This window comes from Phyllostomus hastatus, unplaced genomic scaffold (genome assembly GCF_019186645.2).
Source record: "Phyllostomus hastatus isolate PE091 unplaced genomic scaffold, TTU_PhHast_1.1 phas_scaffold_555, whole genome shotgun sequence".
In the NCBI taxonomy this organism is placed as follows: domain Eukaryota; kingdom Metazoa; phylum Chordata; class Mammalia; order Chiroptera; family Phyllostomidae; genus Phyllostomus; species Phyllostomus hastatus.
In genome coordinates this window covers 2,293,831-2,316,640 of record NW_025334036.1, presented here as the reverse complement: position 1 = coordinate 2,316,640, position 22,810 = coordinate 2,293,831, and the positions used below count along the sequence as shown (strand labels likewise).

The window sequence follows — 22,810 nt, the reverse complement described above, 5'->3', positions numbered from 1 at the left end:
ATGTTTCAGTACGAACATGTCATGTTTTTATAATTAGAAAAGAAAGCAGCGCTATTTCCATCTTGTTTAAAGAAAGGGGGGGATGGGGTGGAGCGAAGGCCATCGGGGAGCACAGGTCGCGGCATGGAGCGAGGGACGGGTCTGCAGACGGTGGCCGCACGTCGGCCTCGAAGGTCCTGGGAAGTCATCATGGAAGACAGACTGGCAATTGATGCAGCAGCACTAAGTGCATTAGCCAGAAGCAAGCCATCATCCATCTGCTCTGGGTCCTCCTTCAGGGGACTGTGGACAAGTGTCCCCTGTGCCCAGGGCGGCACCCTAAGCCCTCAACGCCGGGAGAGGCAGCACCGTCTCTGACGAGGACGACGAGAGCATCCGCTCCCCCCTCCCACCCACTCAATGATGCACATCTGTGAGGTGCCCCCCCCACCCCAGCACCGTGCATCCCTCCAGCTCCGACACAGGGGAGAGACGGCCGTCCGAGTAACAGGAGCCGTGCTCACTGCTGGCAGCCGGCCTAGCGCCTCCTCACGGGGCACGGGTCCCAAAGAGCTGCCCCCCCACCCCCCACGGACACGCTGTGGGTCACAACCTTCCGCGTAAACTCACAGACAGAGCTGGTACTGGTATATGGGGCTCATCTCCCCTTGCAAACTACCAGCCCCCCGAGGGCAGGGACCAGCCGGCAGGGCTGCTCATCCTGGGTCTCCAGCAGACTCTCCAACTGCATTACAGATGCAGAGGCGAAATGAACCTCAGAAAGGGAAGTCTGGAAAAGCCCAAGCAGGACCGAGAGAGGAAAGTGCCCCCCGCACGCCTGGGGAACCGGGTCTGTTTTGGTCAACGCAAACCCCGGAGAAAAGGCCATGATTCCTAGGAACCGCACGGCCCCGTGTGGCTCGGGAGCGGTGGAACGTGAACTCGGAGGGAGTGAACGTCAGAAGAAAGTTCACCGGCATCGATGACCGAAAGGGGGCCCGGGGTGTCCGATGACCAAGAAAGATCGTGGCCTCCGCGCACTGCGATGTAATCTTGGCTGAAGAAAATAGAGGAGCGTAAGCTGAAGCGAGACAGAAACACGGCAGATCTCGTTTGTAAACACGGACGGCATCAGCCAGAGGTCACCGCGGTAGACCAGCCGGCTGGGCGGTTCTGCGGGCCTCTCGCAGGCAGGTGAGAAGGCGACGCACCGCCCCGATACCCGGGGGACAGCCCGCGGCCCGAAAACCGACCCCGCCACCATACAGCCGAAAGGGCTTGCTGTAGCACTGGAAGAAAACTGTACCCTAACGTGACGTCTTCCCCTCCTGGCCCTGGCGGCTCTCAGTTGAGCAAGCTGCGCACGAGGTGACCCAGACACTATCACCACGTCCAGGCCAGCGTCCAAGTAAGGCTGCCCGGCCTCGGCAGGCATTACCTCAGTCAGAAAACATTCACCGGGGGCCTCTGAGGTGACGGGCACCGGGCTGGGTATGGGGACGCACGGGTGGGAAGGGCGAGACTGACCCTCGCCGGGCGCCACCGGGGAAGAGAGTGTACACACGCAGACAGGCCCGGACGGCGCGGTGCGCCGCGGGAACAAAGGTGCTCCCGTGTCGGCGAGGAGCCAGGGCGCGCAGGAGAGACTCAGCAGCAGAGTGTGTGGCAGCAACTGGAGAGTCCGTTCGAGATCCAGGATTTCAACCCGGAGGCTGGAATCTGAAGGAACAGGAGGTGTGCAGAGCCAGGGCCAGGGCACCCGGGCGGGCAGGAGGAAGGGCAGGGTCAAAGGTCACAGGGCAGGGCGGGGAAAAGCCGAGGAGGCCCAGCAAGCGGAGGGCGGCAAGGGGCCAGCAGAGCGGCCGGCCGAGGTGGAGATGGGGCACAGCCTGGCTAGCCTCTTGATGACCGAAGGGCACATGAGGAAAAGAGCGATGTGCCTGCGATTCTAAAGGCCGGTCGCTGGGGGGCCAGGGTGGCAAACAGCCTGGAGACGGCCCAGACCAGAGTAGAAGCTGGAGGGCCCGTGGGGAAGTCGGTCCGGGAAGGAGGCAGCGGTCGCCAAGAACGGAGCGGGAACGCTGATCACGGAGCGAGGAGAATGCACCCCCATAGGTCCTGGGGGTGGGTCCTGGGACCCAGTGACAGCCTGGGCGGGGCGGGGGAGGGGGTGGGGAGAGGAGAACCCGGGATAACGCTCACCGCTCACCGAGGGGACGGACGGCAGGGTCCCTGCCTGCCAGGGGGAAGACAGAGGGCGGGAGAGAAGCGGAAGGAGCAGCAAGGGCTCCGTGCCCGGTGAAGGGGCAGAAGCCTGCAGGGAACACGGGACTCCTCGGCAAGGAGCCGACACATGAGGCCGCGGCTGGGGGCAGGGAGCACGACCTAGACAGAGAGAGATGACGGCAGGAGGGGCCGGGGCCAGCAGCCCCATCGTTCAGGGGTCAGGCAAGGGAGCAAAAGGGACCGTCGGGTGGCAAGGAGCGAGGAGAGGGGGGTGTTCCGAGGACGAGGGCGCAGGCGCTGGGGAGGAACGCCGCGGAGCTGGAGCGGGACAAGGGCGGAGGCCGGCAGCCTGCGGGTGGTGCGCGACCCCGGCAGTCTCGGTGGAGAGGTGGGAGCAGGGGCCAGACCGTAGGGTGTGAGGGGGAAAGGAAAGGAACGGAGACGGTGGGTTTGGACGCCGCCCGTGGAGACGTTTTCAGGGGAAGGGGAGCAAGGACCTGGGACGGAGGCAGGAGAGAGGGGTTAGGTGAGAGAAGCCACAGTGCACGCACCCCGTGTGGCAGCCGCTGGCACGGGGCTGTTTAAGCGTGAATGCGATGGAAAACTCAGGCCCTCAGCCACCCCAGCCACGCACCCAGCGGCCACGTGCGGCAGCCACACGGGACTGTGCAGACACGGGACACTTCCGGCAGCACAGAGTCCTACCGGACGGCACTGAACTGAGGCATGTCGTCTGCTGGTGGGAAAGGGCCGGAGGGAAGGCGGCGGAAGACGGAGAAATGTTTCCCGAGGAGGCGAGAGGGGATGGGACGGACAGTCTCCCGGGGGCCGTGGGGCTCTGGCTGGGTGAGAGGAGGGCCTGGCCACCCGCTCCGCCGAGCCGGGGGGAAGAAAACCGGCGGGGCGGCCGTGCGGGCGCTGCAGGGGTGGCGGCAGGCGAGGCTGCCCTTGGCCTTGGCTCCTCTCTAGCCCCTGGGAGGGAGGCCAGGTGTGTGAGTGTGGGCAGGTGTGTGTGTGGGGGGGAGCAGAAGGGGGGGCTCTGAGGGGCGAAGGAGGCACGAAGAAGCTGCCGCCTCGGGGGGAGTGAGAGCACAGCCCTGTGGGGACACCGCGCACGCAGTGACCCTTCACAGAGAGGAGCAGGACACAGGGACAGCGGAGGGAGGAGAAGCGCCGTGAGTGGGCAGAGGCAGACTCAGATCTCCCCCTTGAACCCTGCCCGCGGCTGCCAGCACAGCCTCGGCGAGTCCGCGGGGCCACACAGAAGTCACCGGCCGCCCCTGCCGCCCCTGCCCGGCCCCGCCTCCTCCGTCCCCACTCCACTCCCAGGGACGATGACACTGGTTCTATTTTCAGTGGAAACGGCTCCCTCCGCCCGCCTCTGTCCAAACGGCTCATCCAGCCCCAACCCCATCTCGGTTTACAGCCGCGGCCTGTGCGTTCCCATAAATTATAGACGGAGTGGGCACATTAAAAATGGCAGCAGTAGGGAGGAGTCCCAGAGACCAGCCCTCACCTCTGGGACGTGAGTAATGGATATTTATGGGTGATGTTAAAATTACATGAAAGACATGTCCCGTGTTTAAACGAAACCCCCAAGCTCCGCCTCCCTGCTTCTCCACAAACAAGCATTATTTTCTGACATTTTCTTTAAGCTTTTATGTGTAAACATTTTCATTTCCACGGAACTACTTGGTCTCAGCCAGCCAGAGTTTCAATATTTGTTTTTGATCACACGAGTGTATTGGCTTGGTTTTGTGTTGGCTGGCGGTGGGTGGGTGGGGGTGGGGGGGTTGGGGGTTGTGGGGGGAGCAGGAAGTTAAAATTACCAGATCCCTTTATCTTGCATCTTGAGATCTAAATTTGCCAACTCCTTCCTCGAATACTTTTTTTTTAAGTGTGTAATCGGAGAGCCACAAAGGTCCCCGCTGCCGGAAGGGCGGCCCTGTCCTGCTCTACTGGGGGGTCCCTGGAAATGCTGCAGTGTGTCTGCCTCCCAGCCGGGGCACCCCTGGTGAACCCTCCCAGTTTCCGCACACGAGAAACCTCGTCCATCTGCACGAGTGTCTTGAGCACACACCCTGGCCCCTGTCTGTCCCCCCGTCCTGTCCTGTCTGTGGCGGCCCAGAGCCTTCATACTTCCCTTCCTCAGAACTCCCCTTGGCCTGCCCCTGACTCCTTCAGGCACTGCGCAGACCCCACAGACACAGTTCACGAGGAAACACGACTCCAGAAACTTTTCTAGAGCGAGACACAGGTCAGCCACTGACCCACGGGCACCGGATCCAGCCCCCAGGACCTCCTTGCTCCTTGCCCCTGCTCACCCATGCCACGCGGGAGAGCAAGACCTCCGGACGCACGGGGCACAGGGCACACGTCTTTGGGTTACGGCAAGGGCTGCAAGAAGGGCACTAAGCTCAGCAGCAGAGGTCAGAGGTTCAGAGAGACGCCAGTCCACTTGCAAACCCACCCCCCACGCCCAGGCCGTGGCTGCCCTCTGCCCACACCCAGGGTCCCCCTACGAATGCTCACCAGCTGCCCGACACCCCAGGGGGAGTCCCCCACCCGAGCCAGGCCTCGGCTCTTCCTCACCGCGAAGCGGGCATGGTGACCGTTCCCTGCACGCTGCCTGCCGACACCCCCTCGAAGTGCACCCCCCGGGGGAGCGAACGCACGCCGGGAGGTACCTGCTGTCGGCACCGCGGCTCCCTGCCTCGCAGCGCCTGCCCCTCGGAGAGCAGCCGCCGGGAGAAGCCGGCCCTGCGTTTTAAATTACCTGCGGGCTCTGAAGCATTAGCCACACCGACGACGGAGAATTTCAAGTTCGCGCCGAGCATCTCCTCCCAGGTTTCAAAGCCCGGAGCCTCCTCACCTAGCTGCTCGGACGGCGGCCCCCATCTCGGTCGTCTCAGAGTCCGCCCTCCCTGCGCTGGGGGGCTGTCGGCGCTTCCTTCCCAGGAAAACTTGGATTTCCATTTTGTTTGCGATAAACCCCATGGCGGAGGAGGACCAACCGCTCCCAGCACTCGCAGACACAGGCCCTGGAGTTGGCCGCGCCCGGGAGCCCGGGGACCGCCGCATGGCCGAGGCTGCGAAGGCAGCCAGGCGCCTGTCCCCGCGCGGCGGCCGGGCGTCTTGCACTGGAGGGCCGCGCGCGCGGGCCGGGGTGGTGGGCGCGGGGCCGGCGGCGCACCAGCTCCGGGCTCGGGGGGTGGGGGGGGGGGCCTCCGAGCCGGCGCGGGGGGCGGCGCGGGGGCTCACTCACCCCATCTCGGGCGCTCTCCCGCGGCTGCTCCGAGGCGGCCTCTCGCGCTCGCTGTCCGCCCGCTCGGCAGCTGCTCCCCGGGAAGCACATGCGGCGGCCCTTGCGCGCCCGGCTCAGCCCCGGCGCCGCTCCATTCCGCGGGCTGTGCTGCCACTGCCGCCGCCGCCGCCGCCGCGCGGGCAGGCAGGTGGGGGGGCGGGGGCTGGGCCCCCGGGGGCAGGGCAGCCGCGCGTTGGGGCGGTGCCCGCCCCGCCCCGCTCCTTACGTAACCTCGTGGCCCCCGGGCCGTGCGCCCGGCCCAGGGGCGGGGGCTGCCAGTGCGCGGTGGCCACCCGCCTCCCAGGCAGACCCCTTCGCTTGACGATCCAGTGACGGTGCGCCCCCCGCCGCACGCCCCCTGTGGGCTCGGCGCAGAGCTGCCGGCGAGCGTCCTGCCCGCCCGCCCGCCTTGCCTGAGTCTCGCTCGCAGCCCGAGGGGGCTTGGGGCTCCCCTGCGTTTGCAGGTGAGGGCGCGGAGAGGCTCCAGGAGGGGGAGCGTTCCGCCCAAGGTCACGCATTCCAAGAAGAGCTAGGATCTACAGAACCGAGATGGGCGGGGCCGTGCCCTTCGAGGCCCCTCACCTTCCCGCCCCTGGTCCCTGGCCCGGCTGGGTGGCTCGGGGCACCGGCCGGGGCCCACAGGGCAGGGAGGGATCCTAACCCGCAGCAGGTGCCCTGGGGTTTTCCTTGAGAGAAGATGGGATGGGGGCTCTCGGCTGGAGGGTAATTAATGGCTTTTAAGGAGGTTTGAGCAAGCTTGTCCTTGTTCCTGGAGCGAGGGAATCGGAGGGGACCAACGTGGAACCATCAGCGGAGTGGTCTCCTGGTCTCCTCCTCCCTGTATCGGGGTCCCGCTCCCTGTTAGGGGCTGGCACTGGGGCCGGCCTAACCTCTGCCCCCTCAGGGCCCCCCACAGGGTCATCTCCTGCTGGGGGCACAGCGCCCCCAGGGGCCCGGCATCCCGGGGCAGCGAGAAGCCGGGGAGGAAGACATGGAGCAGGGCCGCGCCCACCCCAGCCGCGTCTCCCCTGGGACCACAGCTCTCCCTGCTGACCGCCGACGTTCTGTGGGGCAGGCACCGACCACTGGTCAGTAACTGTGACAGTTACAAATCCGATCACGTCACCCCTCTAAAAACCCTTCGGGGTCTTCGTTCCCACTGTCCCTGGGGTGAAGACCAAGACACTGGACATGTGCGCAGGGCCCCGCCCACTGTGTGGCCAGTGTCCTCTCCAGCCTTTCTTCCCCCCTCAGTTCCCCCCGTGCTGTCTGCACAGGAGCCCAGCTGCAGCCCCGGGACCTTTGCACACGCCGCTCTAGAGGAATGAACCAGTGACTGGGCCGGGCCACCGACACACCACATCGGCCCGGGCCTGTGCGCTCCAGTTCAGAGCCAGAGAAGGACAAGCGCTTGCTCCGGGAGGAAACCCGCGTGTCGCAGGCTGGATTCCAAAGGCCAGGGAGCGTTCCTGGCAGGGACCGTGGGGAGTAAGTGGCAGGAACCAGGTCGGCCGGTGTGGGGGCATCAGAGGGCAGATGCGCAGTGCACGGGGCCCGGGAGCGTGCAAACTCCGGACGGGAGTGTCCTCTGCTCCACGGTTGGAAAGGGCACACCCACGTCGCCTGGGGAAGATGCCGTGGCGCCAGGCAGGTGGGGCCGGTGAGTCACGGCGGGGCTGCTCACGCCGTCAGCGGAAAGCAGGGCGGTGCTGGAGGCGTGGGCCCATGTGAGGTGAGACGCTCCGTGGGAAAGTGGCTGTCTCTTTGAGGGAAGGCTTCTGCAGTGAAGTGAGGATGGATGTCCCTCCGGTCCCTTGGGAGGAGCAGCCTCTGTTCCCCTCCTTCCCCCCCAGCCCCGGGCCCAGGAGCTCGCCCACACGCCCAGAGCCCGTCTGAGCTTCGGAGCCAGCCTCCACCCGCACTGTTCCACCACCTGGACCCGTGCCTAAGGAGGGGCCCCTCATTTCCCTGTCAGTGCCTTCCCCTCCGTCGAAGCCAGCACGGCCACCCTTCTTCTACGGAACATTCCCCACCGGTGGGGTCTTCACACCCCACTTGTCGAGGGCGAGGATGGTGAAGCATCTTCTCTCAAGAGGCCTGAGGTGCAAGAGCCGAGGTGGGGTGGGGAGAGATCCCTCTCCGGCTGGGGGTTCGGGCAAAGCCAGGGAGAGTCTGGGCCCGGGCTGGCGTGTCCTTTAAGGCTGAACAGGAGAAGCCAGGCAGGGGCACAGGAAGGGAAGGAGAGGCGGGCAGGTCCCCCTCGGGAAAGGGAGGAGGCAGCCTGGGGGACAGGAGGGGGCGCGGTGGGGGCGGCCGGGGAGGTGGAGGGGACTCGCCCGGTGGGCTCCTGTTTCTGGAGGGGCCGGGCCACCACCGAACACGCACGGGAGGGTGGGGGCGGCGGGACGGGAGCCCGGGGTGAAACTTCAGCCTCGGGAAGGCAGACGCTGCCGTCCGGACGGGCCCAGAGCTCCGGATGAGCAGGGCGGGCAGAGACGCCCCCGAAAGCCTGGGCAGCCGGACCTTGGCCAGGGAGTCCCGCTGTTCTCTGTGGGCAGCAGCGGCGGCGTCCAGAATCCAGGCCCCGTCCAGCGTTCGGAAGGACGCTCTGCACCCTGGCGGGCAGATTGGACGGCCGTGGGTGCCCACCGCGGCGTGTGTGAGCCGCAGAAACACGGGGAACGGGAGGCAGCCCCACGTGCGCCCTCGCCCGTGCTGCCCACCGGCTCACCCTCCGGGGCACCCTGGGCAGGGGAAGCCCTGTGCCCCCTCTTGGGTGCCAGACAGGGTGACTTCCACGTCACGGCCCTCGGCTCTCAGAAGCTAGGGTCTAGAGACGTGACTGGTCTTAGTCTGGGGCGGGGGGATACCCGAGGAGCCCAGAGCACGTTGTCACACTGGAAAGTAAGGCGGTTCTCAAACCACCCAAAGGACGGGGCGTGTCTCAGGGACCCAGGAGCCCACCGCGAGGGCTCCCGGCCGCCTAAGGTGGAGTGTGCGCGTGTGCAACACGATCCGTAACTCTGTTCGGGGTCACGACGCAGAACATACAATAAATACACCGAAGTCCATGCCGACGTACGTTTTAAATGAGGAGAGAAGAGTGGAATCTTCCCTACGGAGGAATTCCCAGTAATATGTGTCGATTGTCCACCTCCGGGTGGAATTTAACGCCCTCACCTCCCCCCACCCCCCCACCCCGTGAGAGTGGGTTGGTCTGAGTGTCTCAGTGATTTGCTTTTACAGAAGGGAGGACGGGATTATGGGATGGGGACAACTACAGCCATACAGTGGAGAGAGCTGGCGGACACCCCCTGACCGACTGGTGGTCAAGGCTGACTTGGTGGGGGGAGCCGCGTCGATGCCGCAGACCGAGGACCTGTCGCAGGCCGGAGGGGGCTGAGGTGCGAGACGAGACCCATGCAGGCGCCCGGATGCGGTCCCGGACGAGGGAGAGGGAACACCGGGGAACTCCCACCGGTGTCCGGGGTTTGGCTCACAGTGCCGGGCTGTGGCCAAGGCGGTTCCCTGAGTGCACCGCGTGGTTGTGGGAGGTGCCGGCCACGCGGGGGGGTGTGCGGGAATGCTGCGTTATCTCTGCAGCTTTTCCATAAGTGAAACGCGTCCACAATGAAGAATTTATTAAGAAGGAAAGCAGCCCTTGGGGTCCCCTGTCTGCCCAGCCCTCCAAGCAGTCCAGTCACCGGCCACAGCAGAAAGGCGAGCACGTGAGACCCTGGACAAGGGACTCCTCGGGTGACAACTGGGCCTTCCAACGGCTTTCCGGACCCACAGCAAGCCGCTGACTTCTGTGCCTCTCCGTGTCTTCACTGCAACCCACGGGAGGGCAGGCATTTCCCACTGCAGCCCAGCACACGCATCCGCTTCATCCATATTTATGTCTGTATGAAATGGGAGCGAAGTTACATGTATACATACTGTGAAAGTTTTACAAAATAATTCTTATCCTCTCACCTACGAAACATTCTCACATTTTTCATTCTGTTCTATTTTTAGCAGCTGCGCTGCTCGCAACCCACTACATTGATTTCAAAACCTATAATCTATGCATTTTTTCTTTCCACGGCAAAATGAGGCTCACCATGTCCACGCACAACATTATTATCAGTGTGTTCAGATTTCTGATACTGCTGACCCGAGGCTTGGAACAGTTTTTTTTCTTTTGACCATGAGAGTTCAGTCCTTTCAAGTGCACATGAAACAAATGTCTTATTAAAGCCATTAATGAAATGAGTGACTGTCAGGTATTATGGAGCTGTTAGACTGTACAGTAACAGGAACGCATTTCTTCTTTCAACAAACACCGATCACCTGCTATGTATACGGCCGGTATTGTGCTGGGCACTAGGGATAAAGCACTCAGCAGAAGAAACGGTTTTCCCACCCTGGAAGCATGAAATTGGGTGTAATACATTAATCAAAGGATCGCACAGATGTACAGACGATGATCTGTGTGGATGAGAGCCTTAATTCAGGCTGAGGCGGCAGTGAGTAATGGCCTCTTTGAAGAGACATCTGAGAGGCCGGGAGAACAAAGGGGCATTAGCCCGACACAGTGTGGGGGGACGAGATCCCGGGCGGACGGAACTGCCAAGCCCCAGGCAGCCGGGAACCGAGCGTGTGTGAGCGCCCGGGAGAAGGTTCGCACGGCCGCCCGTGCTGTGGGCCCAGCGAGGGGCGGCGGGGGGGGGTAGGAGGGGCGTCCGGGACCCTGAGGCCAGGCTGGGGACTCGGGGTTTATGCAGACGTACTGGCAAGCAGGTTGGGAAATACCGTGATCTGGCTTACATTTTTTTAAGGTCGCTGTGGCTCCGGGAAGGAGGAGAGACGAGGAGCCAGGAGTATGCAGACCGGCTGAGGGGCGTTAGCCGCGGCCCCGAAGGTGAGGGCGGGACGGAGGGGGGTGACCACAGATCAGGGATGCGCACGGAAGGCGGACTCGGCAGGTCTAGGCGACGGGTTCCACGTGGGCCAGGATGTAAAGTCGCATCATGGTACAAAGAAAACATATTCTGTGTGAGGACGCACAGAAAATAATCGGTATGATAGCTGCGCCGTGAACACAATGACGTAAAAGCTACTAGCCTGTACGCACGAGGCCTGGAAGTACGGAAAATTAAAGGTCTGGTTTGTTGGAGTGGCAGAAGGGATACGGGATAAAACACACAACACAGGGTCCGTCCGAAATAACGCCTGCTTGCCTGTGGCTGGTGGGGCAATGATATGGATGTAACCACTTATACTTCTAATTGGAACATGTCACCTAAAACTGTCCTGTGATGGGCTTGAGTGTGACATCGTTACGTTGCTATGATGCTGTCACGGAACACCACCCCCCCCAAACTCCAGCATGCCACCTGGGTTGGGGGTCACTGCCTGAAGCCCCCCGGAGCCCAGACTCGGGGACAGGCCGGAACAGAGCAGCACACGCCCAGCTCCCTGGCTGGGCCTTCCTGAGACTCTGGGCCCCCGATGAGAACTGAGAAACCCCAGGGACCCGTGGGGCCAAGGGGGAGCGGTACTGGGCTGGGCGCGGGGAGGGCGGAGCTGACCTAAGGCCTGCGCTCTCTCTGAGCGGGGGTAGAGTCACATGGAGACCTGGCCCCAGACGGCGGCAGCAGAACAGACGGTGCCCGTGCGCATCTCTGGAGCAGCCGGGATGGGGCGGGACGGCCGGAGGTGGGGAGGGGGGGAGGGATCCCACGCTGAGTCCGAGGCGCACGCGTCAAGACCGAGGAGGAGTTCAAAGGCGGTGAAGTCACCCTCGGCACTGAGGCTCCCAACTGGAGACACTGAGCAGACGTCGAAGCTGGTTGAGGACGTGCGGCTCCCAGAGCGAGAGGAGCAGCAGCAGCTCAGAGGGGAGGGGAGACGGGCACCGGTTCCGGCCGGGCCGAGGCGCAGGGATCTGGGGAACAAACAGGGGGAGATGTCCATCAGGCGGGTGGCTGCGGCGGGCACCGGGCCTGGGAGGGAGACCTGGGGGCCACTGGCAGACGGTGTCCCACCCAGGAAGGGCCTGGGGCAGGCCCAGGGGCCGGGCCGAGGAGGGCACTGAGGGACTGCGTCCGCAGGGGAGGACAGGGGCCCTGTGAGGGTCACAGAGAGGTCACCGGCAGCCGGGGGGCCACCCTGCTCTAGAGGTGAGCACCCTGCCCCCTCTTGGGTTCTTGAGCTGAACCAAACACACTCTTCCTAAGAAAGGAAATAACTCTTCACCAGAAAACTGAGAGCAAAACAAAAACAAACAAGCAAAAAGCAAATCACACAAAATAGAAACAAGTGGGTTTCCAATTCATCTCAACATAGCAAACATTTACTGACCGCCTACTATGTGCCAGCCTGGCCCCGGACAGCTCCACCGGTCAGCTGGTCAGACACATGGCCCACTCCTACTCCCTTCCTCCATCCCCCGCCCCGGGGGGCCACAGCGGCTCTGGTTCCCGGCATCTTTGCCTCCAACAGAGCTCAGCTCATGCACCGGCGGTTCTAAGTGAGGTCCCCCCCACCACCCTGCAAATCTGGGGTCCTCACGGCAGGTGACAGCTTGCCCGAACACCACCTGTCTCCCACCAGCTGCCCGGCGGGTTCCCGGCTGGCCTACCCACCAGGCCCTCGCCTGTGCTGCCCCAGGGCGCCCCCCCCCCCCGCCCTTCCCCAGCTCCTGTGCGGGGTGAGATGGGTCACCGGGCAGCCGGCAGCTCCTGTGCAGGGCGAGATGGGTCACCGGGCAGCCGGCCCACCTTTCCTGGCATTTCTCACCACCCCCCACAGCTCGCTCCTCGGGGGTCTCTGGGACTGTCCTTCCGTAAGCACAGAGTTGCAACGCCGGGACAGTCAGCACAAAACCACTTCGGATCAAGGCCAGACCTGTCCACTCACTCGGAGCAAGAGGCCTCCCCAGCGCCACCCGCCCAGGAGACTGCCCCCTGCCCCCCGTTTCTCTGTGATCCCTCACCCTCGTTCACGCCTCCAGCAAACACTTCCACACCCGGGCTGGTTCGCAGTCGGGGGGCTGCCGCCTCGGCAGGCTCTTCCCCTGGGCAATGTGCGTTCCATTATACGTGCTCCGTGGCTCTCTCCGCACACGCATCTCCCTCGTGTGCATAGCTCTCCGGCCTGCCAGTCCCTCCGCTGCGGCGCAGGGGCTGTGCGGGCGCTCGGCGCTCTGCACTCGGGTGCCCCTGCGAACCCACGCGCTTGCTCACGTTTGCGGGTCTAACGCCGTACGAGTGTCTTCCCCGGGTGGTTTTCGGGTGCACTGTCTGCTGGACAGGTTGGGGTTTCCCCTCGCTGTGGGAACACACACACACACACACACACACACACACACACACAACACTGACCATCGTCCTCATCTCTAGGCGTAGCTTCATGGGACTGAGCGCGTCCACGGTGCTGCGCCACCGCCACCGCCGACCACCTCCAGCACTGTCTGTCGTCCCGGATCTGAACGGGTGACGCGACGCCAAGAAGGCAGGGACATGCTCGATTCACCTTTCATTCCTTATTCTGCACCCAGTGTGTGCTCGGTGAACGTCCGTGACCGGTTAGAGCAGACAAGAGGTTTAACATGAAAGACCCCGAACCAGTCCCAACAGCCCCCAAACCGCCTCTTCAAAATTGACTCTTGTCCCAGGAAGGGGAGGACCGAGCCAAGAAAGGAAGGAAACGCACACACGCTTGTTCCCGCCGGGCCCAGCATCCGGCTAGGACCTGCCCTTGGCCCGAGGGCCTGGGACCGCAGAGCCCTGAAGAGCACGGGGTGAGGGGCATGAGACCCTGGGTGTCCCTTCCGAGACAACACGAGACTCTTACGAGCCCAGGCTGGGCCCCGAACCAGAGTGCCGGGAAACAGAAGCACCCGGAGGAATGGACTGAGCCCCTCACTGCTGCGTAAGTCCCCCGGACAGCTAGAGCGGGGTCCCCCAAACCGCCCTCCTCGTGTAGCTCACGCAGGGCGTTTGTCACACAGGGCGTGTGTCACACAGGCCGGTTCAGCCCTTCTGGGCCCGGTACGGGGACCCGCGTGTGAGGGCCTGGACTGGTTCTGGCCCATGGAAGGCAAACGTGGGAGAAACACCGACCAGAGTGCCCCACCAGCAGTGCGGGGCCAGCCCCGCCGCCCGGGGCCGTGCAGGTGGAGGCGCCCAGCCAGGCCGCGTCACGCTCCCGGGAGCCAGTCGGACCGCGGGGCTGTGCTCCCAGACACAGGCCCCCGTGGGCCCGCCGCCTCTAAACACTGCCCCCCTTCCCCCACAGCGCCCTCCACACCGGGCTATATACGGCCTCTGACGGCCGCCCCCGCTGCCGCGGGCCTCGGATGATCCCCAGTCCTGGCCGCCCTGGGCCCTGGCCTGCTGCCCCGCAGCCGAGGGATGACAATGAGATACGGTCCCAATTTAGAGCAGACCAGCCAGGTACTCCCGGGCCAGGTGTTGATTAGGGAACGACTATAGATAGCGGGTGACATCACATTCCACCTTTAGGTCCGGCCGGGTCATTGTATGGAAACAAGCTGGGAAGCTGGCGTCGACCAAATCTGGGGTCGGTGTCGACAGAGGGGGACACCGGACACCGACTCTGCCCCGGGAGCTGAAATGTCACCGCGGGGCCCTCCCGACACACGCCGGCCGGCCGGAGCCCGGGGGCCCATTTCAACGGACACGGCTGGCCCCCCCCCCCCACAGCCACCCAGGGCGCGGCGGGCCAGAGCGGGCTGGACACTCGTGTCTTCCTTCAGTAAAGCCAGGCCGGTTTTCACTGAAACACAGCTTCTGACGCAGCTCCGTACCCGTCTGTCCTCCCCAAAGCGCACACAGGGCAGTGTCCCCGTGGGACGCCAGCAGGCGGGGCGCAGCGGGGGAGGTGCCACGCCCCGCAGGCCGGGGGACGCCGGGCTGAACAACGTGGAATGGGTGTCTTTACTGTTTTCTTAAGGCATCTCTAATAGATCAACGTAGACCTAAGAAACTCCAGTAAGTGAACACAATCTATTGTCTAAATGCATTTAGTGGCAATGAAACCTCAGGTCCTTTTCCAGAGGACACGTGTTGGGAAATGACGACATGAAGGGTCCTGTCGCCCAGGGCCAAGCTGACGCAGAGAAATAAGCCGCTGCCGCTCTGCCAGCCTCAGGTGAACACCGCCCCGCCCTCCCCCCGGCCCCCGCTGTGCCGTGTAACCACAGAAACCACCTCTGGGGTCAGCCCGTAGAGCACAGCAGGGAGCAGGCTGTCTGGGCTCCTGCCTGGGCTCCCCGCCATGAACCCGGGTGCATCATGCACCTTCCCGGTGCCCCACGTGCCCCGCAGCAGCACGGGCAACGCCAGGCCCCTCCCGACGGCTGCGGTGAGGGCCAGACCGAGGCCCACACCGAGCCACTGCGTGCTGCTAAGCAAGACAGGCTTTGCCCTCCTGCCCACCTCTGGGTCGGCCTCCCGCTGGACAAACCCACGGTCACTGCCGGGAACGCAGCAGAACTGGGGGGCGGAGAGCGGGTGACAGCAGACTGACGAGAGCCCCTGTGCTGGAGCGCAGAGCATCTGGGAGGCCATGTGGGGCGACGGGCCCAGGAGGGAGGGGCTGGTGGTTCCCCGAGACACGATGGTGGTTCCCCGAGACACCGTGAGCAGGAGGAGGGGGAACTGACTTTGGTTAATCCTTATAACCATGATCTGGGCGGTAGGAAACAATAACCATTATTATGTCACTTTAGAAGTAGGAAACATGAGCCCCTACCTCGGCTAAGGTCGCTCCGGGTAGCTGCACCTAAAGCCAACGCCCTTCCCACCTACAAACGCTGCGGACCCCAGCAGGGCTGAGCCCCTGGCTGTGGGAGGAGGCGGATGCTCACCTGCCCCAGGGAAAGGCAGGGCCGGCCCTCCCCAGTGTCTCACTGGGCGCGGTGACATTCGAAGAGACGTGCGTCCCCCCCAGTGAGCTGGCACCACACCTCGTTCCACACGGGCAGAGATGGCGCCACGCAGGGACCCCCGGGGGCACGTGGGAGAGAAGCGGAGCCAGGAGCCCCGCGAGCGGGCCCAAGGACGCCGGAGCAGCCGCTGGTCTCTGAAAGGCGCGCAGCAGCAGAGGAAGGGCCAGTCTCCACCCTCCACACCCGAACCCGGGCTCCTCCCAGGGCCGCATGCCCGGCGGTGTGTGTGCAGTGCGTCTGCGGGAGGTTCTCCGCCCCCGTCACCTCTCCCGGTCACCGTCACTGAGCTCTGTCTTCTCCCCCCACTCTGAAGTCTCTCAGGACTTGGACTGGAACCAGCTGTTCCTGCACCCCGTCAGTGTGCCGTGGACCATTTTACGTCACGCATGCGCTGCGTCGTAACTGTCTTCTGTTCGACTCTTCACGCAGACCTTAGAATTTCTGTTCCACATTTGTTTAATTCTCTCCACTCCCCCAACCTGAAGCCCGGGCACACTCTGGATACTGATAAATACTTGTAAAGTGAAAAAAAAAGCATGGTCACAAATCGCAAGAGAGTCTTCAGATTAGGGTTTTCTCTGGAATTTGATGTGAACAGAAATAAAACGCAAGATAAATGACTAAGCTTTGTGTTTGGTTGACGAAAACGAGCAAATTAAAGTGAAGTGCTAAGGGGAAAAAGCGACTTTTGCTGCAGAGAGAGAGGGTGCCGTCAGTGCTGGCCGGTTTAGTCGCAGGCGGGCTGTCCCACACCCTCCTGGGAGGCTCCCCGCACGTGTATTGCGGGAGGGGACACACGGGAGCCACCGTCGGGTGCGGGGGCGGCTCCCGAGCCTTGTGGGGGATCCACCTTCATCTGACTCACCGTCTTCAATGTTTGCCTTCACGTTTGCCAACTGTCTGAACTGGCGCTGCAGCTGCTCCGATCATCTGCTGGGAGGGAACTTCTGGGTTATGTCACCGCTCTTGGAGCCCGAAGCCGGAGAACTGAAAACCAGCGAGGCTGGCTCCTCCTCTCACATGGTCGCGGACGCCTTTCCCGGCCTCGGCTGCCTCGGCCGGGCCCCAGGCGCTGGGGAGGGGGAGACATCACATGGCGGGGGGGCCCGGCCTCCCGGCGCTTGCATTCCAGCAGGAGAGACGGGCACGGAAACGGACAGATTTGATAAGGTGGTGCTGTGACAAGGGGGTGCCCGGGGAACACAGACGCTGTGCACAGGAGGGGGTGAATACGGCTGAGTGTCCGCTGGGTGGGAAAGACGAGTCAAACACAAAACCGGGGAGGAAGGCAGGGGCCAGGTCAGCAGACATCTACTGAGCGCCAGCCCCGCCTCACGTCGCCAGACTCAACAAGTCGGCCGGAGACGTGAAAGACGCAGCCTCACTCTCCAGGAGTTTAGAATTGAGGTGGATGTAAACAAATGACGATACATCATGGTAAATATGTGACTACACATGTTAAAGACATGGAGGAAAAGACACTCGGTTTTCGCTGGAGTTGGGGACGAGGAGGGGGCGTCACGGAAGGCCGGCGGAAGGTGACGCAACAGGCTGAGAGCTGCCGCGTGCACCTGGGCAGGGAGGGCGGCGATGAGGCTGCACAGGTAGCGCAGAACCAAACCGTAACGGGCTGCAGCTCCGCACTGAGGAGTGCACAGTGCGTTCCAGAAGCAATCAGGGACCACCTAAAGCTGGGCGGATCGAGGGGTAGGTGCGATCGAGTTTGTGGTTTGGAAAGAGCCCACTTTGGGCTGGCTGGTGGATACACAAGAACCGGCGACATCATTACCTACTTTCTTGTTCTGTGTATTTCATTACAGTTAAAGAGGGGCGCTCTCCTGGCAGAATGGAGGAGGGTCTGGAGGGGCGCAAGGCTGGCTATCGGGGCCAGCTGAGGTCTGTCACCGTGCTCTGGATGAGACACGGTGAGAGTCAGAACTAAGAGTGGCGAAAGGAGAGGAGTGGACACAGAAGAAATGGTCAGGCGCTCAGTCCACGGGCCTCGGGGAGGGACTGGGAGTGTGGGAGGAGTCCGGGATTGCTGGCTGCCAGGTTCCTGGTGTGGGTAGCAAGGAGGAAGCATTCTTCAAGATTGGTGGAGACAGAGGTGGATGAACAGGCTCAGGAAGAAAGATGAACTCACGTCACATTTAGACACAGGCTGGAGACGCCCGCCGGACATCAGAGAGAAGTTTCTAGTCGGCAGGAGTATTTATGAGGCAAAGGCTCAGACAGCACGGGTGGCCGAGCCGTCAGCACAGGGCTGGAAGCCGGAAAGGAGACTGGGTCTGCAGAGGTAACATAAGGAGCGTACAGACAAGGGCAGGGGACACCGACACTTAGGGACAAGCGGGGCAGGAAGCGGTGTCCCAGGGCAGAGGAGCACCATGCAGAACTTGGAAACAAAGTGAGGAGGAGGTTTAAGGGGGGAAGGAGGTAAGTGTCAAACGCTGCACAGACACTAAATAAACCGAAGACTCGGACAAGCAGTCACTGAATTTGGCCCCAGGTCCCCGGCCCGAGTGAACGCCGCCAGAGCGGCTTCAGCGGCGTGGTGGGGTGAGGCGGGGGCAGACCGGGCGGAGGAAGGGGGAGGGGCGCTGCAACGCTGCAGGTGCAGAGCGCTCTTTGTAAGAGACTCCCCGGTGCAGAAAGGAGATCCTAGATATTCAGCGGAGGACAGGGGATTGAGGGCAGGGTATCGGTTTTGTTTTGAGACTGGAGAAACCTGAGCCAGCCCCCACGGTGGGTGCGGGGGTGGGAGGAGCCGGGAAGGGGGGAGGTGGAAACAGAGAAGGGGGAGGTGTACCTGCCAGGGAGCAGTGCCCGGAGGAGCAGTGACCGCACAGACCGGAGTCTCACGGCGGCACAACGGAGAGATGAAAGGTGAAGAGGGCAGAAAGAGGTCCAACTGCACGTACAGGATTGGGGAACCCAGGGCATTAATGCTGAAGCCTTAAGTTTATCTGTGAAATAGGAAACTAAGTGAAAAAACAGAAGCCCAGAGAGGCGGTGACTTGCGTGGCTGCTGGTCTGCACAGCGGCTCCCGCACAGGAGAGCAAGGAGCGGTGGGGAGGGGCAGAGCACACCGCACCGGTGGTGGCCTCCGCAAGTAAGGCCGCGGACCGACGAGGCTTGTCTGGGGCGAGTGTGGGATGCGTAGATCTCGGCACCACCCACCGGAATCTCTGAAGTTCATACAGAGGCATTCACTGGGTTCGGTCCAGACGGTTGAAACACCTCGCTCTCTCGTGCTGTCTCATGGCTGCACCCTTGAAAGTGGACAGTGGGGATGGTGGTCAGAACATACGTTCCAAGGACAGGGGATGGGGGAGGAGCCTCAGATTGCTTAGGTGCAGCCCTCTGAGAGGTCTCCCCCGACCCTAACCCCCAGGGAGGAGGTCAGGTGCCTGGACTCCCTGTCTGTTGCTCTCCCCACCCCCCACGTTGTTACACTCACTCACACTGAAGACACTTGCGTCACCTGAACATCCGCTTTAAAATGAGTCTTCCTATACTTTTCTTTTCAAAGATCACCAGGCAAGGCTGGCTTCACACACATGTGGAACAGATTCCCTGTCACTCAGGACAACACACTCGCCACCACCTTGGACTGAAACCCAGCAGATTCATCCACGTACAGTGGGGGAAACGTCAGAGACTCACCCTTGGATGAGGGTCCTGCTCACTCGGCCATTTTCCAGTGCTTAGAAAATGCTTTCAACACTTGCACTGTGATGTCGCTTCAGTGAAGAAGATTCTGGAGGAAAATTACCTGGAGGAAAGATGATGGTCGTGTGGGTGGGGTGAGGAGAGGCTGAGAGCAAACTCTGGACAAGCCCCTCGGCCTCTCTGGGCGTTTCCGGGGTCCGGTCTACATGTAACACGCGCGTCTGATGGAGGGAGGGGAGGACCGAGGCGCTGACGGAGACCACCGGAGCGGCCAGCGGAGCATGCAGTCAGCCACAGGATGTGCGGGAGGGGTGCCAAAGGTGAGCGCCGTCCTGGGGCTCCGGATGAGCCCTGTCACACGAAACAGAACTAAACAGCTACTGTGCAATGCGAGTGGAAATCACTTGTACTTAGAAAACACAGTTTGTGCCATTATTTATGTACGGACAGCAGGAAAAAGGAGAGAGAAATACCTTCATATCATAATCACAAACTTCGGAATTGGAGGAGACTTTGATTCCAACCCATTAAGCCCAATTCACAACTTTTTCTCCCCCAAGATGGCTCATCTTCCCTTCTTCTGTGATTTCTCCTAGGATATCTACCGGTTTCCGTGGTAGACGGTGATGCTCAGGGAGCAGGGAAACTTGTGACTAGCACTGGCTGGCTTTCTGCACGCTCCCGGAAACAACTCCCTTACACAAAGAACTCCTTATGCGGGAGGATGGCACGGAGGCAAAGAACTGGATTAAAATCTTGTAATCTCTGGTCAAAACAACTGCATGTAATTACAGCCACAGGAGTACGGATGTGATTCCAAACCAATGTCTCATACAACTCGAAATATTTTCTTAGAGACTAAACATTTACATGACATATAATAACTCTAATTACCATTAGCATCTTTTTTCACTTGATCCTAATGTACTTTATCTACGCAATAATTAATTCTTACAATAACTTCATGAAGCAGAGAAGCAGCGAGGACTATCACTCCCATTTTGCAGGAGATAAAGTCAGGGAGACAGGTCCCTGGCGGAGCCCAGGCCCCGGCGCAGAGGCTGCAGGGGCCGAGCCCCTGCCCTCTGGAGGGCCACGCCAACCGTGCAGAAGGGCCTGGGCCGTTCAGCAGCACCAAAGCTGTTTCACGTGCCTAAAGGTTTGTGGAGTCGGAAATGAAAAGAAAGGAGAAAACGGTGTTTCACTGGGGAGAAAGCAAGGCCTTTTGAAGTATCACAGACTTGACCAAAACCCTGCTGCCACTTACCAGCTGTGCCCTGGCATAAATGATATGCCCCTTCTTCTTTTAAATACCAAACGTTTTGGTATTTAAAGGCTAAGTGTCAATTATCTGGAGAATTCCTTTTCACGGAACAGATTATTTCCTGATGATGTCAGTAAATGAGGCACAGTAACTGATAAAATATCATTAATATGAAAAAACATTATGGGCAACAATAGTTTCATCTGAAAATTGGCTGGGATACCTAGAATTTTCCACAGAAACTCCCAGAAGCCCGTGAGCTCCCAAGTGCCATTAATGGACTTACAGAAAAGAAAGACACTCCTTTCTGCGTGAGTCCTGATCACCCAGGGATAACGCCATCAGAAAGTCACAAGGAAATCAGCAAACAGGCCTTCAGTGGCTCTCCTTTTCCAAATCTCCTGTCTCCTGACACCAGGTAGGGAAGCGCTTTCCCGAGCTTCTCAACGGCTACATCGCCACCCACATATTGTATTTATTCTAATCTTCTTTTCAGTGTGTGTTTCCTATCCCTGCCTCCTAAATCTGGGCATTTCCTGAGGCGTAGGCCCTGGCCTTCTGCTTTTCTCCATAAATACTTTCTCCTGCGGAGAAGCGCACATACACCGACGACTCCGACCGGTGCTTCTCCGTGGATGACTCACACACGGACACATGTGGGCACGGCCTCTGTGTCTTCAGCTTCGGCCCTGTGTTTCCAACAACCCCGAAGCCCTGTCCGTCAGACAGCTCACTGCCGCCTCAAGTTCTACAGATCTTTCTGAGCTCTGGGCTCCTGTCTGCTTTAAAACCAGCTCACCCTCTGGCTGCCCCTTCTCAGTCCCCGCTCCCCGGGCTTACGGAACGGGAGTCCTCCCGGACTCCTCCGGACCCTTTTCTCCCACCGTCTGCTCAGGGATTGACTCTTCAACGACGGCAACCTTGGTCTTTCCGCTTTCCCTTTTCCCCAGCACCAGGCTTGTCCTATCTGCCACCCGCCCTGTCCTGTAACACGCGTGCTCCGTTAATGGCTCTAAAACATGGCTCGGAACATTCGTGGTTCCATCGTTCATTCCAGAAACACGTGACCGAGTGCTTACTCTACACAGAGCACAACGTCACACACGGCACAACGCAGGAATGAACGGGGTGAAGGGCTCTGTATGGGCTGGTGGGGGAGGGGGGCGACTGGTGCATAATTTCAGCTCCGGGTTAGAAAGTGGTAAGCACGGAGTGAACACAGTGTAAGGGGCAAAGGGGGAATGGAAGGGGAGCAGCAGGAAATGAAGTCAGAGTTTTGAATCCACATTAATGAATTGTGGGGCATGCTGGAGGGTGGAAGGATTGAGCAAAAAAGAAAAAAAACCCAGAAAGATGAGTGAATAAATGAATGAATAACTAATTTTGGCCTTTATCCTCCAGGCAACAGGGAGCTGGTCAAGATTTTGGATCAGAGCTGTGCTACCAAACGCCAAGGTTGTGGGTTCGATCCCCGGTCAGGGCACAGACAAGAATCAACCAATGAATGCATAGCTAAGTGGAACAACAAATCAATGTTTTCCTTTCTCTCAAGTCAGTAAATAAAATAAAATAAAATAAAAAAAAGAAAATGATCCAAACCTATGGCAGCCGAATGCCAGAGGGGCCGACAGGGGGACGTGCTGGAGGAGCGGCGCCACTGGAAAAGGCACTGCCTTCCCGCCGTTCGGGTCACGATCACGGGGACTCCGATCAGGTGGAAGCAGCAGGACACCTGGGCGGGTGTCAGAACTCCTGCGGGGGTCCAGTCGGCAGAACCCGGTCACTGCTGGGCGCCAGAAAGGCAATAAATGGCACCCCATACAGACATCCGGGTACCCACGCCGGAAGCAGGGGGTGGCACGTACAAAAGGGGCGCAGAGTCTGCAGGTAGCCGGGAGGCAAGAGGCCGAGCTTGGGATATGCAGCTTGTATGCACCTGCGGAAGGTGGGAGAGGACGTGGCCGGGACACTCGGGGGCAGCCGGGCGCTGGCGCGTGACACCGGAGGGGAGAGGGGGCGTGTTTGGGGGAAACACGTTGGAAACGGCGTGTGGGCCTCCTCCTGCCGAGGCCTGCCCTGCAGGAGGCCGAGGTGCCGCGCCGCTGAGGTTACCCGCTCGCTCCACTCTCTGCGGCCTCGCTCGCCTCGCGTCCTCCACGGACCCGCGTGGGGGCAGGCGGCCGGGAGCGGCCTTTCCCTCCCTTCTCTGCGTATTTCCAGAACTTCCGTCCCTACGCGTCACCGGCTCCCACTCAAGGGGAACTAATATGCGGCGACGGCTTCTCCCACGCAGGTACCAGGGGGGCGCCCAGCGCCCTGGAGGTCGTCACGCCGGGCGCGCGCCGACCTTCGCACCACCACCTGAAAAACTGCGGGAGCGCCCCACGCCGCGCCCTAGATATCGCG

The 22,810-nt window shown here is 61.3% G+C and overlaps 1 protein-coding gene and 2 long non-coding RNA genes across 4 annotated transcripts in view; all 3 read right to left on the bottom strand.

Moving 5' to 3' along the window:
- HOMER2 (homer scaffold protein 2) overlaps nt 1–5,644 on the bottom strand; it is a 55,761-nt gene extending 50,117 nt beyond the window's left edge. The window contains exon 1 of the mRNA XM_045824962.1: nt 5,471–5,644. Coding sequence (XP_045680918.1) covers nt 5,471–5,475 — 5 coding nt within the window. The 5' untranslated portion in view covers nt 5,476–5,644. The remainder of the gene's footprint in view (nt 1–5,470) is intronic.
- A 5,560-nt stretch (nt 5,645–11,204) lies between these two features.
- LOC123809700 lies at nt 11,205–15,500 on the bottom strand. The gene is made up of 3 exons (XR_006784066.1): nt 15,387–15,500; nt 12,877–15,207; nt 11,205–11,438 (listed from the first exon to the last, which is right to left on the bottom strand). It is a non-coding gene; the product is annotated as an uncharacterized LOC123809700 (long non-coding RNA).
- Nucleotides 15,501–18,128: 2,628 nt separating this feature from the next.
- LOC123809699 lies at nt 18,129–22,717 on the bottom strand. 2 transcript variants are annotated; one of them, XR_006784064.1, is made up of 5 exons: nt 22,341–22,717; nt 22,004–22,190; nt 19,135–19,243; nt 18,649–18,740; nt 18,129–18,433 (listed from the first exon to the last, which is right to left on the bottom strand). It is a non-coding gene; the product is annotated as an uncharacterized LOC123809699 (long non-coding RNA). The 2 variants fall into 2 exon arrangements; XR_006784065.1 differs by having other exon boundaries at nt 22,004–22,187.
- Between the last annotated feature and the right edge of the window lie 93 nt (nt 22,718–22,810).